Source organism: Natrix helvetica (genome assembly GCF_964273705.1).
Source record: "Natrix helvetica genome assembly, chromosome: 4".
NCBI lineage: Eukaryota > Metazoa > Chordata > Lepidosauria > Squamata > Natricidae > Natrix > Natrix helvetica.
Window position 1 is genome coordinate 3,954,734 of NC_138550.1, and position 20,016 is coordinate 3,974,749.

General features: G+C 45.8%; 2 protein-coding genes across 3 annotated transcripts in view; one reads left to right on the forward strand and one right to left on the reverse strand.

Annotated features, from left to right (window-relative positions):
- EMSY (EMSY transcriptional repressor, BRCA2 interacting) overlaps window positions 1-389 on the reverse strand; it is a 56,782-nt gene extending 56,393 nt beyond the window's left edge. For both annotated transcript variants that reach the window (XM_081951760.1, XM_081951758.1), the window contains exon 1: window positions 261-389. The gene's annotated coding sequence lies outside the window, so the exon portion shown is untranslated. The remainder of the gene's footprint in view (window positions 1-260) is intronic.
- THAP12 (THAP domain containing 12) lies at window positions 166-19,401 on the forward strand (the record flags this gene model as incomplete). Its single annotated transcript, XM_081952299.1, has 7 exons — window positions 166-456; window positions 885-967; window positions 7,562-7,873; window positions 14,329-14,449; window positions 14,807-14,914; window positions 15,777-15,813; window positions 16,387-19,401. 7 exons carry the CDS (start codon window positions 166-168, stop codon window positions 18,327-18,329), a joined length of 2,895 nt encoding a protein of 964 aa, XP_081808425.1. The 3' UTR covers window positions 18,330-19,401.
- Between the last annotated feature and the right edge of the window lie 615 nt (window positions 19,402-20,016).

A 20,016-nucleotide genomic window follows, 5' to 3' on the forward strand; every position in this document is an offset into this window, starting at 1 on the left:
GCGGCCGGGGATGATGGGGCTGGTGGTCCCCCTTGGGGGATGCGAGCAGAGGAGCGGGGTGTAAAGAGGAGGAGATGGGGAGGGAGCGGCCGTGGCTGCTGGGAAGGAGAGGAAGGCGGCTAGGCTGAGGGAAAGGCATCCAACCCCCACACCCGGCTGGGGATGATGGGCTTTGCAGTCCCTCCTTGCAAACCACCCGACACCGCAACCACCATCCCCATCATTCTCCGCCCGCCCGCCTGCCCCCCGCCAGGACCCACCTGCCAGCCCTCCCCGTCGCCAGCATCGACCCCTCCGCCCCGCGGTGGCCGATGGGCTTCGGGCACCTTTCGGCGTTTGTTTGGCGGCTCCCGCGGAAGCAGCCAAGATGGCAGGGGAGCGCGGGAAGTGCGCCTGCGCGGCGGCGCCCGTAGCATGCCGGGGGATGTAGTCCCCGCCCCCCCGTTGGCCTCCTCGGTGGGAAGGGAGGGAGGAGCCTCGTCTCCCAAGCAGGGCGGGAGGGAGTGCGCGTGTAGAGACGCGAGTGAATGGAAGCGCCTTCCACTTCCGGTTCCCAATCGCAGCTGCGGTTTGCGGGGCAGGCAGGCAGGAATGGGGGGAGGGGGGGTGTCACCGAATGAAATCCACAGCCAGGAAGCTTAGATGAGCTGAAAAGGAGCCAGCGAACGAATCCTCATTCGCGCTGAGTGGTTTTAGCCAAACGTGGAAATGAAGGGAAAGGGGGTTCTGCAAAATCACCACCCCCAGTAGGTTATTTAGCTGCAAGCCTTTCTCTGATCCAATCACTTTAATGATTCTATGAAACAATATGCACTCATCTCAGTTGGGTCTTCAACCAACCACTTTGGCCCCCTTATTTTCCCCCTCTGGGACTCTGCTTGCAGGTAGAGAACTCCGCTACCGGAAATAAAGGGCAAGGACGTGCAAGTCTTGACCCCTTGGGGTCAGATCAGGCGAAAAACGCGAGGTACGGCTAGCCAAGCGAGACACGGGGCTTCACTTCGCGTTTGGAATTCTGGTTCCAGGGATGAAAAGAGGCGCTTTAAAACAAAGAAGCAAGCGGGGAATTGAATGGCACTCCTACGCCTAGGCCCTAGGGAGATCCGTTTGCTTTTATGTCATAAATAAACCTCATTGAGTTAAACTAGTTTCCTAGGGGCACTTTTTGCATTTTTTTTCCCAAAGCCCAGTTTTTGGAAATAATCAGCCCAAAGCAAAATGAGTGAAATGCGTGTTGTGTAAACTCAGCTCTTTGTTCCTTGTAATGCACGCGGTTTGCTTAATTTAAAGGAAAAGAAAATACATTTCCCCCAGAAATCTTTCGTGCAAGTAAATGGCAACTGCCACAATCGTTGCAAAGAACGACATGATTAACTATAATTTTTTTTCTTATTTTTCCGGCCGCTATTTTAATGCAAAGGAGGAGGAGAGGAAGGAAGAAGCGCTGCTGGAAAAATTCCCAGCAGAAAACAGAATATTTGATTTAATATAAAGGATTTCTTTGTTCAATCAGAAGAGTTAAACACGTGTAGAAGCCAAATTAGATTGCAGGGCAAAACTGCAAGTCTTTCCTGCCATCTAGTGGCCATGTGGCGTATTGCAAGCGCAGAAATAAATCGGGATTCCTGCTATGCGCTGGGCTTGCTTTGTTATTACCTGAAGACGTTTTGCTTCTCATCCAAGAAGCTTCTTCAGTTCTGACTGAATGGTCTTTGTTTTTCCCTGAAGACCTTTCGCTTCTCATCCAAGAAGCTTCTTCAGTTCTGACAGAATGGCCTTCGTTTTTCCCTGAAGACCTTTCGCTTCTCATCCAAGAAGCTTCTTCAGTTCTGACAGAATGGCCTTCGTTTTTCCCTGAAGACATTTCGCTTCTCATCCAAGAAGCTTCTTCAGTTCTGACTGAATTGCATTGTCTTTCCCGCTACTTTAAAGCAGGATATCCTACGGAGACATACTGGATGTCCTCAACTTAATAGCATTTTGATCATTAAGCACTGCAGTCGCGAAGCAGGACACAATTTTACAACCATTTTTATTGCAATCATTAAGCGACTCGGCAGGTCATTAAGTGAATCGGGTGGTCACTGAGCAAATCCCAGCTCCCCAGCTGGGAAGGTTGCAAACTATGATCAGGTCAGCACAAGAAACTGCCATAGTCATAACTACAAGCTAGTTATCACGTACCCAAATTGCAATCAAATGACCATAGGAGTGGAATGAAAGTTGTAACTCCGAGGATCAGTCGTAAGTCTCATTTGCCAAGGCTGTTGTAACATTGAGCTATAGTTAAAACAAATGGTCGTAACTCGAGGATTATCTGAACAGGCTGTCCTCGATTTACGACCACAATTGAGCCCAAGATTTCTGCTACTAAGTGAGACATTTGTTAAGTGAATTTTGCCCTATTTTATGACCTCTCTTGCCCCGGTTGGTAAGTGAATCACTGCAGTTGCTCAGTTAGTAACACAGTTGTTCAGTAAAACTGGCCTATCCATTAACTTTGCTTGTGCGAAGGTCGCAAAAGGGGAACGCACGACCCCGGTACACTGCAACCGTCATAAATATGAGTCAGTTGCCAAGAGTCTGAATTTTGATCCCGTAATCACGGGGGTACTGCAACAGTCATAAGAGTGAAAAACGGTCACAACACATTTTTTCCAGAGCCATTGAAACTTCAAATGGTCACAAAATGAACTGTTATAAGTCATAATATTATGTATTATGTAAACACCACAATTATTTATTTGGAAGCTTTACGGGATAGATGCGAAGACCAATTAAATAGAATTTTTACTTACAATGCCAAATTTAGTACTTCAGGCCAAGTTTTATTTTATGCTTCCTTTTTAAATCATATTCTCAAGGCCTCCCAATTACAATCAGGAGTGTATTAAGAAGAGTTAATTATTATTATTATTTTGAGTGCCATGGCCTAATTAAAATACCCAAGCTTCTTCAGCAGTTATTCATCCTGAAAATTAATTAAAACTTACCTTGCAGGCAAATCCTCACCAGGGAGGGAGGGAGGGAGAGAGAGAGACGGAGAATGAGAGAGGGGGGAGACAGAGATGGAGACAATGAGAGAGAGAGAGAGAGAGAGAGAGATGGAGACAATGATAGATAGATAGATAGATAGATAGATAGATAGATAGATAGATAGATAGATAGATGATACATACAAACATACATACATTGATTTGAGGGGGGGAGAGAGAAAGGGAGAAAGAGAGAGAGAGAGAGAGAGAGAGAGAGAGAGAGAGAGAGAGAGAGAGAGAGAGAGAGAATAAAATCCACTGGATTGGGGAGCGTGATTTTATTGCCGCTGGGCAATTAATTAAAAAGAGAACAAGAAGTCTAGAGGCTTGCATACGATTGTGTATTTAATGGTGCTTCAAATGTCTCCAACAACACAATTCTGTGTTATTTTTGAAGAAGTAAATTCACTGGGAAACAAGGTTTATTTACACTGGCATCTCCAGAAGCAAAATTGCTGGATTCTAATTTTTTTCTTTTTTCTTTTAATAGATTTTTATTGTTTTTTTTCCATCTATGACAACTTTCAATCATCACATTAACATTGTTGTGTCATCATACCTATATATACCGATCTTATATCGCTTCTATATTTATATACATTCATTTACAGCTCTATACATTTCTCTATTGCTTCTTGGCTAGATTAACTTTTATTTCTGTTATACAACCATTTATACCAATTATCCCAAATTTCATAGTAGTCAGACTCAAAAGTATTGGATTAACATTTGGAAATGGATACAACAAATTATAGAGGAACAAAGAGAAAATAAACCGGAAGTTTTTCTGCTGGGAATAACCAAGGGGAAATGTAGAAAGAAAATGAAATATATATTAATACACTTGTAGACGACAGCCAGAATAAAGTTTGCCCAATGTTGGAAACAGAGTAATATCCCCCCAGATGAATTCGTGATTCAGAAAATTCTAGATTGCACAGAAATGGATGAATTAACATTAAGATTAATGGATTCTAATCTTTTTCAATGCAATAAAAGCACTCGTATAAAACAACAGCAGTATATTGCCATCAAACATTCGCATCTGCCTATCCAAGGTGCTTGAGAAGGATTCGCGAGATGGATGAAATGCCAAATCCAGTGTAAACATCTGGTTGACTACGTGTAATATAATAATAACCCTGTTGGCATTGATAAATTCTACAGCTAGTTCCCGACTTACAACAGTTCATTTAGTGGCCGAAGTTACCCCGGCACTGAAAAAATGGACTTATGACCGTTTTTTTCACACTTATGGCCCTTGCTGCATCCCCATGGTGACGTGATCCAAATCCAGGCGATTGGAAACGGACTCATCTTTATGACGGTCACAGTTTTCCGGGGTCCCACGATTCACATTTTGTGACAAGCAAAATCAGTGGGGAAGCCAGATGGACTTTACAAGCGTTGTTATTCACTTAACAACCGGAGTGATTCATTTAACAACCATTTCAAGAAAGGTCGCAAAAGGGTCAACATTCACTTCGTAACTATCTCACTTAGCAACAGAAATGTTGGGGTCAACTGGTGCGCAATTCAAGGACTAGCTTTATAAGGTATAATGGTATAAGGTGTGTGTGTGTGTATACACACACACATAAGGGATGCAGTGGCTCAGGGGCTAAGACGCTGAGCTTGTCGATCAGAAAGGTCGGCAGTTCGGCGGTTCGAATCCCCAGCGCTGCGTAACGGAGTGAGCAGTTTGAAAGCACGTAAAAAATGCAAGTAGAAAAATAGGAGCCACCTTTGGTGGGAAGGGAACAGCGTTCCATGCGCCTCTGGAGTTTAGTTCTGTAGTTCAGTAAGTCAAGGACGAACTGTATTTTCTTTGGCCAGATTTGTTGAGAAGGATGCAGTATAAATAATTCATCCAGAAGACTAAAGAGGATGTTAACTAGTGTAACACACTTTGCAAAGTTGTACTTTTGTGTATTCTTCCCACTTGGTACAGACTGGAGGGGTTTAAGCCCTAGGCCCTGCAATTAATTAATTAATGGTTAATTAATCAATAATTAATTGAAAAATTATTTCATTTTTTTACGACATCCAATGTCTTTTCTTAGCTCACCTGAAGGACAGGATCATCTGATTTTGACTGGTCTCACAAAGCTGGATAGGGAGACTTGAATAGGAGACCACCAGGCGATCACACGGAGACTGAAAGGTTGGGAGGGCGGGAAATCATTCTGGGTTTGTCCGTCAAGTTATCCCGGATCAAGTTCCACTTATGAGGACGTTATTTTTTATTCTTTGCTGAATCACGTCTCGCTGCAGCTCTTGACAGTGCTTCTTAGTCTCTGCATTTTTATTTATTTTATTTACTATTAAATTTATTTGCTGTCCATCAAACGAAACAACTCTGGACAAGCTTCTAAGTGTTTCTCAGACTTGATGTGCGGACTTCAACTCCCAGAATTCCAGTGTTTCTCAAGCTTGGCAATTTTGGTTGAGGAATTCTGGGAGTTGAAGTCCACACATCAACATTGGCAAGTCTGAGAAACACTGGAATTCTGGGAGTTGAAGTGCCCACATCAACACTACCAAGTCTGGTAGTGTTGATGTGTGGACTTCAACTCCCAGAATTCCCACCTGGCTCGTTGAAACTCGCCGATCAGCTGTGCGCAGGCGCAGCTCGTTCCCGCCTCGGCGACCTCGGAAGGCGCAGGCGCACTCTCACCCCCTCCCCTCCCAGTGAGAAGAGATAAGAAACCCCGCCTTTCATTCTTTCGAATCGTAGGGGCAAGTGCGCGTGCGCAAGCTTTGTCAGCCGCCGCGTACAATTTCCCCCGGATTTTTTTCCTCTCGCTAACCGTGCAAAAAAAATAAAATTAAATAAATTGTATTTGCAAACTTCTAGGTAGGGGAGGAAGACAAGGAATGCACGTGGATTTCCCCCCTATTTTGTGTTTTTAGGGGATGCACTCAAAGTTAAAATGTGATGGCTTGCAAATCTCAGGATTGGAAGGCTGTGTTCAGACGACAGGAGAAACCAATGGCTTAGCCCGTGCACTCAAACACGCAAAATTGAGTTGCTTTTTTTTTTTTTTTTGCTATGGCGTGATTCCACGTTCTTTGGCCAGTGAATGCATCAGTGCACCCTTGCAATGCCAGCATTTGAGCAAATGCAAAAATTACTTTTTGGGGGGTTTCCATGCAAGGAATATGGAAGGAGTAGAAGGATGCGGTGGCTCAGGGGCTAAGACGCTGAGCTTGTCGATCAGAAGGGTGCAGTTTGGCGGCTCGAATCCCGAGCTTCTGCCAACCTAGCAGTTCGAAAGCAGGTAAAAAATGCAAGTAGAAAAATAGGAACCACTTTGGTGGGAAGGGAACAGCGTTCTGTGAGCCTTCAGGAGTTGAGTCATGCCGGGCACATGACCACGGAGACGTCTTCAGACAGCGCTGGCTCTTTGGCTTTGAAAGGGAGATGAGCACCGCCCCCTTGAGTCAGGAACGACTAGCACCTATATGCGAGGGGAACCTTTACCTATGCAAGGAGTTACGCTGCCCTGCTTCCCATCCATCTCCGCAGGAAACTCCCATAGCACATGCGTGGAGTGTGCCGACGCCACCTGAGACCCAGGCGGCGTAGCCGGTGGCTATGGTAGAACGGGTAGTCCTCGACTTACAACAGTTTGTTTCATGGCTGTTCAAAGTTGCGACGGCATGGAAAAAAGTGACTCATGACTGTGTTTCACAGTTACGACCTTTCCAGCATCCCTGTGGTCACATGATCAAAATTCAGACACTTGGCAACTGACTCCTATTTATGACGGTTGCAGTGTCCCAGGGTTACGTGATCTCCACTTGCGACATGACAAGCCAAGTCAACGGGGAAGCCAGATTCAACGTTAATAACCATGATTAACTTAACACAGGGGTGTCCAAACTTGGCAACTTTAAGACTTGTGGACTTCAACTCCCAGAATTCCTTAGCCGTCCATGCTGGCTAGGGAATTCTGGGAGTTGAAGTCCACAAGTCTTAAAGTTGCCAAGTTTGGACACCCCTGATGCAATGATTCACTTAACAACCAGGTTACTTACTTATCAACTGTACTGATGGACTTAACAGCTGAGGCAAGAAAGGTCGTCAAATGGGGCAAAACTCACTGAAGTGTCTCACATAACGACAGAAAGTTTGGGCCAAATTGTGGTTGTATGTCGAGGACTACCTGTGCTTACTTAACAACTGCAGCGATTCATTTGACATCCCTGGCAAGGAAGGTCATCAAACGTGGCAAAACTCATGTGTCTCACTTAACAACACAAATGTTGGGCTCCTTTACGGTCATAGGAAGCTCGTCCAACAGTGCAGCATTACCTTAAGCATCTCACTTAGTGACGCAAACATTTGGCTCCTTTGTGGTCATAGGTTCAGGGCTACCAGTGGTTCCTTAACAACTGCAGTGATTCATTTAACATCCGTGGCAAGGAAGCTTATCGAACGAGGCAACGTTCCCCTAAGCGTCTCGCGTAACGACGCAAACGCTGGACTCCTTTACGGTCGTTAAATCTGGGACTGCCTGTAGTAGTAGTAGCAGTAGGGGAGAAAACGGCGCCCGTGGGCGCCCTGTTGGGCGGGACGGGTGGCGGGGACGGGCGCATGCGCGCCTCCGCCTCGATGGTGGTTGGCGGAGCGGCCGAGGAGCGGTGCCTGATGGGAAGGAGGCGGTGCGGCGGCGAGTCCTCCTGCCGCCGCTGCCGCTGCTGCGTGGGCTCTTAAAGGGGCCGCCGCCTCCGCCGCGCCCGAGGATGCCGAACTTCTGCGCCGCCCCGAATTGCACCCGCAAGAGCACCCAGAGCGACCTGGCTTTCTTCCGGTTCCCGCGGGACCCCGCCCGGTGAGTGTGCAACACGCACACGCGTGTACGAGGCGGGGGAGGGGGGGTTTGCGTTCCCACGTGACGCGCTTGCAAACCCAGGTCGAGCTCTACCACGCGTGCATCGCGGGGAAGCCCGAGCGCGTGTTTGGGGCGAGGGAGGAGTGTTCTTTTTCCGGCAGAGGGCTCGCTCTCCGAAAAGGGGGCGGGGTTTAAAGGGGCTGGACTACAAAGCCCATCGGGCTGCGGAGCGGCCGGAGTCGTTTTTGCAAAGGGTTGCCCCACACCCTCTTTGCACGTGCCCCTGCTTGGACTCCCAGGCTCACGCTCCTTGTTCCAGATCTTGTGGGACTATAGCGCCCGTTCCCAGAGCAGTTGCACTACAAAGTCCATTCCTCCCATTCTTTCGCCCTGGGGATTTCCAGCATTGGCCCACTACAATGCCCATTGCTCACCGCGGGTGGTTTCCAGAGACAGTGCCATTTCCCTGCCTGACCAGTTTACAGATCTGTTGGACTACAATGCCCATTCCCATTTCCAATACCTGTTGGACTACATAGTCCATTTTCCTGCTGTTCCCCACCCTGCTGATTTCTAGAGCTGCCCGACTACAAAGCCCATTTTTCACGCTGATGATTTCCAGATATATTCGGCTATGGTGCCATTTTCCAGCTTGATCAGTTTGCAGATCCGTTGGACTACAGTGCCCATTCCCCTTTCCCACACCTGTTGGACTACATAGTCTATTCCTCCTTTTCCGCAGAACTTTCAGAATAGGCTGCCCATTGCCTACCCCGATGACTAGACGTATCAGACTACAATGCCCATTTCCCACCCTCAGGATTTCCCAAACAGTTGGACTACAGTACCCATTTGCAATTCCCCGAGCTGTTGAACTACATAATCCATTCCTCCTGTTCCTTACCCTGGTGTTTTCCAGAACTACAGTGCCCATTTCCTAATAAGTCCCAAGACCTGTTTCTCACCCAGATGGCATGGGTCGTGGTTCCAGGCTGGAGAATGGGCATTGTAGTCCACAATCCAGAGATCTCCATGGTGGGGAACAAGAGAAATGGGCATTGGAGTCAAAATCCCTGGAAATGGGGGGCAAAGCTATGGGGTGCAGGCCCCACCCCCCTTTTCACAGGCAATAACATGGTGCACACGTGCAAATTGCCGGGCTGGCAATGGGTATTGTAGTTCAACATAGAAACTTGACATTAGAAAAAGATCTCCTGGCCCATTCAAGTTCTTTTTTCTTTTTAATTTATGCCTTTATTCGTTTTTAATTATTTTTATTTTATACATATCTAAAAACCCAAAGAGAACAAGATAGCTCAGTGGTTAAAGATGCTGACCGTGTTTGAGTCCTGCATGCTGCAGGACGGGATGAGCCCCCGTTACAGGTTGTTCCTCCACTTAATGACCAGAATTTCTGTTGCAAACTGAGACGTTGGTTAAGTGAGTTCTGCCCCCTTTTTAACATCTTTTCTTGTATCGGTTACTTACCCCAGCTTCTGCCCACCTCGCAGTACGACCTGGTTTTACACTTATGACCGTTGCAGCTACCCAGGGCAGTTGGGGATTACATATATTAATACAGAAGTTTAACCATTAGTCCTTTTGAGTAGACTCACTTACATGTAAGTGTAACCTTTACTTAGTACTGCAACTGAGCCTGGAATTTCTGTTGCTAAACCAGACAGTTACTAAGTGAGTTTGGCTCCATTTTACAACCTTTCTTGCCACAGTCGGTCAGTGAATCACCATTACATTCGTTAAGCCAGACAGTTATTAAGTGAGTTTGGCTCCATTTTACAACCTTTCTTGCCACACAGTCGGTCAGTGAATCACCATTACGTTCGTTAAGCCAGACAGTTACTAAGTGAGTTTGGCTCCATTTTACAACCTTTCTTGCCACAGTCGGTCAGTGAATCACCATTACGTTCGTTAAGCCAGACAGTTACTAAGTGAGTTTGGCTCCATTTTACAACCTTTCTTGCCACAGTCGGTCAGCGAACCACCGTTAAGTTCGTGACAACGATCGTTAAGCAAACTGGGCTCCCCCGCTGACTCTGCTTGTCCGAACGTCGCAAAAGACGATTGCGTACTGCAACCGTCATAAATATGAGCCCGTTGCCAAGCGTCTGAATTTTGATCACACGACCCTATGGGGATGCTGCAGCGGTCGTAAGCGTGAAAAACGGCCGTAAGTCAGGTTTTTTCAGTGCCGTGGGAATGCTGAATTGGTCGTTAAGTGTGAAAAACGGTCATCGGTCCCTTTTTTCCCCGTGCTGTTGTACTTCGAAGGGTCACTCAGCGAACGATTGTAAGTTAAGGACACCTCCACCCCCCCACCCCCCCACGTACAAAATTAAACCCTCCTGTTTTAACATCCAGCTTAGGAGCTGTTGTGAAACTTCCAAGGAGCTAAAATATATTTTACTAGCTGGTTACTCATCCTTTCTGACAAAGCTATGCGATCGGGCTCTGCAGGAGAAACTCAGTTCACAATCCATTGGCTCAGTAGCGGTCGGTGATTGAAACACATAAGGCAGTGGTTCTCAACCTATGGGTCACGACAGACACTGGACACTGCCTCCCCCGCCAGCGGTCCTGTCCTGCGGGCTAAACTGAGCTCGGAGGCTTTTTTGCCCCTGGAAAGGCTGGCAGGAGAGGCTGGAGGGGAGGACAGACCCCGTCCACCCATTCCTTCCGTCCCGAGGAATTCCACTCGGGACGGAAGCACAGTTCGATGTAGCTTATGCCTCCGTTTAAAATTGCATTTAAAGGGCAACTTCTTAATCTGTGTTAAATCGATTGCTCGCACGAATTAACTGGCACGTGCTCCCACGCCTGGTTGTAACTATTCGGAAGGAAGGAAGGAAGGAAGGAAGGAAGGAAGGAAGGAAGGAAGGAAGGAAGGAAGGAAGGAATGGAAAGAAAGAAAAAGAAAGAAAGAAAGAAAGAAAGAAAGAAATAAAGAAAGAAAGAAAGAAAGAAAAGGGAGGAATGAAAAGAAAGAAAGAGAAAGAAAAAGGAGGTAGGGAGGAATGGAACTAAAGAAAAGCGAGGGAGGAATGGAAGGAAAGAAAGAAAAATAAAAAGAAAGAAAGAAAGAAAGAAAGAAAGAAAGAAAGAAAGAAAGAAAGAAAGAAAAGGGATGGAGGGAGGCCTGGAAGGAAAGAAAGAAAAAGTAAAAAAGAAAGTAAGTGAGGGAGGAATGGAAAGAAAGAAAGAAAGAAGAAAAGGGAGGAATGAAAAGAAAAAGAAAGAGAAAGAAAGAAAGAAGAAAAGGGAGGGAGGAATGGAAAGAAAGAAAAATAAAGAGTAAGTAAGAAAGAAAAGGGATGGAGGGAGGCCTGGAAGGAAAGAAAGAAAAAGTAAAAAAGAAAGAAAGAAAGTGCAGGAGGAATGGAAAGAAAGTAAGAAAGAAAGAAGAAAAGGGAGGAATGAAAAGAAAGAAAGAGAAAATGGAGGGAAGAATGGAAAGAAAGTAAGAAAGAAAGAAGAAAAGGGAGGAATGAAAAGAAAGAAAGAGAAAGAAAAGGGAGGTAGAGAGGAATAGAACTAAAGAAAAGGGAGGGAGGGAGGAATGGAAGGAAAAAAAGAAAAAGAGTAAGAAAGAAAGAAAGAAAAGGGATGGAGGGAGGCATGGAAGAAAAGAAAGAAAAAGTAAGTAAGAAAGAGAGAAAGAATAAAAGGGAGGGGGGAATGGAAAGAAACAAGAAAAGGGAGGGGGGAATGGAAAAAAAGAAAGAAAGAAAGAAAAAGAAAATTGGGTGAGTGGATGGAACGGAATGTAAAAAAAGTAAAATTAACAAAGTGAAACTCGTGTAAACCACGAACGGCTGCTGGAGGCAGGCAGGGAGCTCGTTTTAGCCTGGAAAAATCCCAGCCTGGCTGATCTTCTCCCAAACCAAGATGGGCAGATTAATCACTATGCTTTAATTATGTTCAATTCTTAACAATGAAAATACATCCTGCATATCAGATATTTACATTACGATTCATAACAGTAGCAAAATCACAGCTATGAAGTAGCACCGAAAATAATTTTATGGTTGGGGGGTCACCACCACATGAGGAACTGTATTAAAGGGTCGTGGCATCGGGAAGGTTGAGAACCACTGATATAAGGGAATATCTCTCCCGCTACCTTGAGTCCAGTAGCCATTGGTGGAAGGCGTAGACATTTTGGTGAGGTACCGACGTTTAGTACTGTAAGGAGCCCAGACCGCTCCTGAGTGAAGGAGTAGAATGATCGCCACTTTCAACTGAGGTAACGGAATGTGAGGCAACTTGCAGTTGGAACAGAGTTATTTTCAGATGGGGAGGGGGAGTAGAATGTCTAACTCCTTAACATCAGAACGTGTTAATATGGAGACAGGAGCTGACGGAGCTCCGAGATCTCAGTTGATACTTTTGCCGCTGGACAGTCCTTTTGGACCTAAACCGTCCTGAAGAGACAGTGACAGGGAAGAGTAGGTCTTGCTGATCTCAGGGACATCGCAAAGTCCCTGATTGATCCAAGAGAATCTCTTCTTGCCGGCGACAGGAGCACAGCCAAAAGCTGCTGAAGTTGGGACCGCTCCGCAAGGGGAGGAAAGAGGAAAGAGAAAGTGTGTCCATGTGGTGAGGAAATTTTATTGATATAAAAGAGACTGCCCCCAAAAAATCAAAGCTAAATTAAACTTGCAAAAAAAAATTAAAAAAAATCAACGGCGAAATTAAGCTATATTGGACAGTGTGTTATCCTTTTTTTTTCATTTTCTTTTATGAATGGAACTTTTGCAAATATTTCCCTCTTTTTAAAGTGAAAGTATTGGTTTTTCTTCTATTTCTTTTTTACTTATGGATTAAATCTTTTTCTTTATTTTTATAATATTGGTTTGGATAGGTTTTTTTCTCTTTATTTTGCTCCATTTAAGAATTTTGTTTCTTTTAAGCCTGGTATATAAAAAAGATCTAAAAGGAATATAAAGAGGGTAGTAACATCAGAGGGAAAAGAAGTTACACTGCCACTTGGAGGTTGGAGATTGAGTCCTGGAAATATTGCTTTCTCTTTTTTCTCTTTGATCATTTTGACTTTGCACTCCAAAGGCTTCAGCTTGTTTACAGAAGAGATAAGGAGAAGAGCATGGGTGCATACAGGTGCTCTTTGGATGCTTCTTTGGCAGCTGGACAGAAGTGAAAACAAAACCTTGTTTAAGGGTTAAACCTTGATTTAAAATATATAACTTGATATGAATTATAGGTGATGACTGTGGAAGGGATGCATGAAAGCTCTTTGTAACCAATTGACACACTCTTTACAATTTGTAATGGAAGATATTTTTGTGGTGTTTGTTCTGTTTTGTCTGTTTGTGTTTATTCAAAAATAAAAAATAAAAATGTATGTGTGTGTGTGTGTGTGTGTATTTATATTTATATTTATAAATATAAATATAAAAGAACGTGTTAATATAAGGCAGCCAGCAGTTGGAACAGAGTTCTTTTCAGGTGGGGAGGGGGAGTAGAACTTCTTAGCATCAGACCGTGTTAATATAAGGCAACTGGCAATTGGAACAGAGTTCTTTTCAGGTGGGGAGGGGGAGTAGAACTCCTTAGCATCAGAGCGTGTTAATATAAGGCAACTGGCAATTGGAACAGAGTTCTTTTCAGGTGGGGAGGGGGAGTAGAACGCCTTAGCATCAGACCGTGTTAATATAAGGCAACTGGCAATTGGAACAGAGTTCTTTTCAGGTGGGGAGGGGGAGTAGAACTTCTTAGCATCAGACCGTGTTAATATAAGGCAACTGGCAATTGGAACAGAGTTCTTTTCAGGTGGGGAGGGGGAGTAGAACTCCTTAGCATCAGAGCGTGTTAATATAAGGCAACTGGCAATTGGAACAGAGTTCTTTTCAGGTGGGGAGGGGGAGTAGAACGCCTTAGCATCAGACCGTGTTAATATAAGGCAACTGGCAATTGGAACAGAGTTCTTTTCAGGTGGGGAGGGGGAGTAGAACTTCTTAGCATCAGACCGTGTTAATATAAGGCAACTGGCAATTGGAACAGAGTTCTTTTCAGGTGGGGAGGGGGAGTAGAACTCCTTAGCATCAGAGTGTGTTAATATAAGGCAACTGGCAATTGGAACAGAGTTCTTTTCAGGTGGGGAGGGGGAGTAGAACTTCTTAGCATCAGACCGTGTTAATATAAGGCAACTGGCAATTGGAACAGAGTTCTTTTCAGGTGGGGAGGGGGAGTAGAACTCCTTAGCATCAGAGCGTGTTAATATAAGGCAACTGGCAATTGGAACAGAGTTCTTTTCAGGTGGGGAGGGGGAGTAGAACGCCTTAGCATCAGAGCGTGTTAATATAAGGCAATTTCAAATTCGTAGGCTTTACGGTTCAAATTTCGCAATGATGCGTGAGTGGTACTTGGCTTTTATAGATATAGATTTATGTGAATTACCTCTCTCTTTTTTTTTTTTGCAGGTGCCAGCGATGGGTTGAGAACTGCCGAAGAGTTGATCTGGAAGATAAGACGCCCGATCAGCTGAACAAGCATTACCGGCTGTGTGCAGAGCATTTCGAGACCTCCATGATATGTCGGAGCGTAAGTGGGAGGAAGCTGTAGACCAAGGGTGTCCAAACTTGGGAACTTTAAGACTTGGGGACTTCAACTCTCAGAATTCCCCAGCCAGCCATGCTGGCTGGGGAATTCTGGGTTTTGAAGTCCATAAATCTTAAAGTTCCCAAGTTTGGAGTATAACGTGAATGAAAATGGAAATTGGGAGAGCAAATAAAAATAACAGATTATAATAACCCAAATCTCTCCTCTTCTTTCCCCTTCCTTTCCTTCCTCTCCCTTTTCCCTTCTTTTTCCCTTCCCTTTTTTCCTTCTTTTCCTTCCTTCCCTTCATTCTCCCTTTCCTCTCCTCCATTTTCCTTTTTTTTTCTTTTTCTTTTCCAGAGCCCCTACAGGACAGTTTTACGGGACAACGCTGTGCCCACCATATTCGACTTGACCAGCCATTTGAACAACCCACACAGCAGACACCGCAAAAGGATTAAAGAGCTGGTAAGGTTTGGCTCCGGCTGCATTGATCCCCGACGGTAAATTCTCAAAGTGACGTCTGACTTCTAAATCTGTTTTTTCCCCCCAATGTGGCCATTTTAAGATGTGTGGATTTCAACTCCCAGAGTTAAGCTCTTCATTCTAACTAAAAGGTCTCAAAGAATCCTTCCTTCCTACCTCCTTCCCTCCCTCCCTTCCTCTCCTGTCTGTACATTCCTTCTTCCTTCCTTTCTCCCTCTATCCCTTCTTCCTGTACATCCTTCCTTCCCTCCCTCCCTTTCTCCCTCCTGTCTGTACATCCCTCCCTTCCTTCCTTTCTTCTTCCCTCCCTCTATCTGTACATCCCTTCTTCCTTCCTTTCTACCTCCTGTCTGTACATCCTTCCTTCCCTCCCACCCTCTCTCCCTCTCCTGTCTGTACATCCCTTCCTCCCTTCCTTTCTTCTTCCCTCCCTCTCCTGTCTGTACATTCCTTCTTCCTTCCTTTCTCCCTCTATCCCTCCTGCCTGTACATCCTTCCTTCCCTCCCTCCCTTTCTCCCTCTCTTGTCTGTACATCCCTTCCTTTCTTCTTCCCTCCCTCTATCTGTACATCCCTTCTTCCTTCCCTCCCTCCCTCCCTTTCTCCCTCTCCTATCTGTACATCCTTCCCTCCCTCCCTCTACTGTGTGTACATCCCTCCTTCCTTTCTCCCTCCCCCCTCGCTCTCCTGTCCTTCCTTCCCTCCTTCCTTCCCTCCTTCCTTCCTTCCTTCCTTCTGATCCAAACAGTCAGTGTTCAGAAAATGCGTACAGAATTTCTTTGAATTGTGCTTCAAATGCTTCTCAAATGGGTGAATTTAAAAACATCTCCCTTTTCATTCCCCAGAGTGAAGAGGAAATACGAACATTAAAACAGCAAAAGAGTAAGTTTGAATTACTTGGTTTTTTTTAGAATTGGGTTAGCACGTCAGTAACAATGGGCAGTGAAATGGTTTTAGGATCCAAACTGGGTCGGTCACCGGAACGAGAAGTTTAGCTTTTTGACCTTTCAAACCTGTTTCCCAGCTTTCAATCATTTCCCTGGCTGTTTTTGTACCTGCTTGGCCAACAATCTTCCTTTCCCTTTTTTCTCTCTCTTTCACTTCCCTCCTCCCTTCCCTCCTTCCCTGGTTGACTCTCGGCCAATCCCCAGGAGACAGTGAGTTCTAGTCCCACCTTTGGCACAAAAGCCAGCTGACTGACTTCGAGCCAATCTCTCCCCCCCCCCTCTCTCTCCTCCCCCCCCCATCTCACAAGGTTCTTGTGGGGAAAAGGAGGAAGATGTAGTAAGCACTGTATGTCGTAGCCACCTTGAGTTACTTTTATAATAATAAGGTGGGATAAAACAAAATAAATAACACAACTGAAGTGTTTTAACGTCTCAGTCATTTGAAGAGAATATTTTGGTACCCCGAGTGGGTCAGTATTAAATAAACTTTTTCTTCCCATTTCCCTAGTTGACGAAACTTTCGAACAAGAAAAGACCAACTCCGAATCCAAGAACGACGTCCAGAACCCCGCCTCAGAAGAAGGCCGAGAAGAGCCGACCGACGATGACGTCCCGTTAACCCAAGAAGAGCGGGAAAACAAGGATTACCTCAAATCGTTATTCGAGATTTTAATCCTCATGGGCAAACAAAACATCCCTCTGGACGGCCACAACGCCGACGAACTTCCCGAAGGAATTTTCACCCCGGATAATTTCCAAGCCCTCTTAGAATTCCGGATCAATTCCGGAGACGAAGTTCTGAGGAAACAATTCGAGACCACGGCCGTGAACCTGGCCTACTGCTCCGAAACCCAGCAGAAGCAAATGCTGGAGATTTGTGAGAATTGTGTGCGCGAAGAAATGCTGAGGGAGGTGAGGGACTCCCAGTTTTTCTCCATCGTCACCGACGAAGTGGTGGACTTGGCCGGCGAGGATCACTTGCCCCTCCTGGTGAGATTTGTGGACGATGCTCACAACTTGCGAGAAGAATTTGTCGGCTTCCTACCTTATGAAGCTGACCCGGAAATCTTAGCGGTGAAGTTCCACACCACCATTACCGAAAAGTGGGGCTTAAACATGGAGTATTGCCGAGGCCAGGCCTACTTCGTCTCCAGCGGGTTTGCGTCTAAAATGAAGACCGTGGCCACGAGGATTTTGGAAAAGTATCCTCAGGCCATTTACACGTTGTCTTCTTCATGTGCCTTGAACCTGTGGTTGGCCAAATCGGTCCCCGTTCTGGGCATTTCGGCGGCGTTGGGAACCATGGAAGAGGTCTGCTTGTTCTTTCTGCAATTCCCTCAGATGTCGGATGGGCTGGACAACATTCTCTCCGTCCTCTTCCACAACAGCGAGGAGAAAGGGAATTTGCTGAAGGAGATCGCCCGTTCTCACTGGACGGGACGCCATGACAGCTTTGAGATCATGGTTGACCTTCTCCAAGCTCTGGTGCTCTGCTTGGACGGCGTCAACGACGTGTCCGTAGCATGGAACAGCTCCCTGGTGGGACAAGCGAGCATCCTCTCCATGGCCCTGGTGAATTTTGACTTTGTGGTCACGGTGGTCATCATCAAGAACGTTCTCTCCTTCACCAGAGCTTTCGGGAAGAATCTCCAGGGCCAAACGTCTGACGTTTTCTTCGCGGCCAGCAGCTTGACCGCCGTCCTACATTCCCTCAACGAGGTGATGGAGAACATCGAGGTGTATCACGAGTTCTGGTTTGAGGAAGCCACCAACTTGGCCTCCAAGCTGGACCTCCCCATTAAATTGCCCGGGAAGTTTTGCAGAGCCCAACAAGGAAATATGGATTCTGAGATCACTCCAGAGAATTACTACAAAGAAGCCCTCAGCATCCCGACGGTGGAACACATAATCCAGGAGTTGAAGGACATCTTCTCAGAGCAGCACTTGAAGGCCCTCAAGTGCTTGTCTTTAGTGCCTTCGGTCATGGGGCAGCTCAAATTCAACACCTCCGAGGAACATCATGCCGACATGTACAAGAACGACCTCACGAACCCGGATACCCTGTCCGCGGAGCTTCATTGCTGGAGAATCAAGTGGAAACACCGCGGGAAGGACATCGAGCTGCCCACCACCATCTACGAGACTCTCCACCTGCCGGACATCAAGTTCTTCCCCAATGTCTACTCGTTGCTGAAGGTCCTTTGCATCCTGCCCATCATGAAGGTGGAGAGCGAGAAATTCGAGATCGGCCGACGGCGTTTGAAGGCCTACCTCAAGAACACAGTGACCGAGCAGCGGTCCAGTAACCTCGCCCTGTTGAACATAAACTTTGACATCAAGCATGACTTGGACTTAATGGTGGACACTTACATGAAACTCTATCCGGAGAAAGCCGAATTTCAAGAGGATTTTGTTCCGTCCCGCGATTCCGAAGTGGTCCAAGAGACTTAAAACGAGCGGGGGGGGGGAGCGGTCCACCAGCGTGGTTGAGATACATCATTTGGCCTTCTAAAATAATAATAAGGGTCCATTTAGCGGCCCCACTTGAAGTAAAATATCAGAGTAGGCCCCCTTACATTGCAGGCCTGTCTTGAAAGGAGCTGCGGATAATTTACCAGTTGAAGTCTTGTTCTCCAAGCATAAAAGGCTCCAGTTCTTCCTTGGTTTATTGCCAAGAAAAGCCAGTTCATTAAGAAAAAAAAGCGTGTATTGATCGTTAATTTCTTCCCTCCATCCCCAAATCCCAGGCCCCAAAAAGAAGGATGTAAAGTTGACCTAAGCTATGCTGTGAAAATGTACTTTTCCATCTCTTCAACCCTTTGCTAGGAGCCGGGGGGAAAGGCCTGAGGTTCTTTTAAGGATCTAGTCCAGGGGTGTGTCCAATCTTGGCCACTTTAAGACTGGTGGACTTCAACTCCCAGAATTCCCCAGCCAGTCATGGCTGAGGAATTCTGGGAGTTGAAGTCCACGAGTCTTAAGTCTGGGAGCTAAAGTCCACAAGTCTCGAATTGACTTAAGGTTGGACACAGCTTGGGGACTGACCCAGTTAGCTGAACTAAGTTATCATTTCCACAAGGCTTCTAAAGTTATTTCAGAAAAAGAAATTTCATGAATTCCGGGACTGTTTTCAGAATTGCAGCCCACTTTATTAAATCGAGGTTTTGTTGATTTGTTCTCTTCGGTCTCTTTTCCAACCGAGTTCGATCCATACAGAAGACAGTGGAGGGGTTTTCCCCCCTTCCACAAATGAATTTAAGTTCTCTTATGAAAACTAAGACTTTGCAAAGAGCTAAAACCGATGGCCAGCTAGGTTTACTGTTTATGCCTAGTGACTTCCACGAAAACGTGGGCCAACGAGCAAACAACGAGCTCTGAAATTTGGGGGAATTTTTATTTTAAAAATATGTAGAATTGCTACAAAAAACATTTTGGAAGTATTTTTGGCCAAAACAAGAAGGAAGAGGGGGAGGATGAATTTTTTTGGTATAGTTTCTTTCCATGCAGAAATAAAATACGAATTTGCTATTTTGGTCTGAGCAGTTGGTTGTAACAGTAAAGGAATCGCTGCCTTTCTAATTGGGCTTGGAAGCTAAATCTGAGTGTGGATGGAAGACCATGGTGTATCTCAAAGTATAAAATTTCCTAACCGGTGAAATCACTTCGATAATCCTCGACATACGACCATTACGGAGCCCAGAACTATGGTCATAAGTTGTTGGTCATTAATTAAGTAGCTCACCAAAATATGGTTATGTGACTGGGAGAATGACTCAGCCACCGAACTTCGAATCTGGGTTGGAAATACCTCTTTTTGGGTCCGTCTTAATTTTGAGCAATTGCTAAGCAACCTGCCGTAAGTCGAGGACGACACCCTGTATCGTTGCCCCACAAAACAACAAAGATGTGGTCATAAAAATCATTCTGAAGTTGGGTTCAACCCCAAGAGGATTTCATCTGTAATAATTGTTAAGTCTTTTTTCTTCAACCTGCATTCTCAACCTAAGCTATTTCAAGACATGAGGGACTTCAACTCCCAGAATTCCCCAGCCAGCCATGCTTCCAATATTTAAAGGGGCAGTCCCAGAGAATGCGGGGCAGGGGTGGTGGTGGTGTCAACCTGCAAAGCACCTGAGGGCAG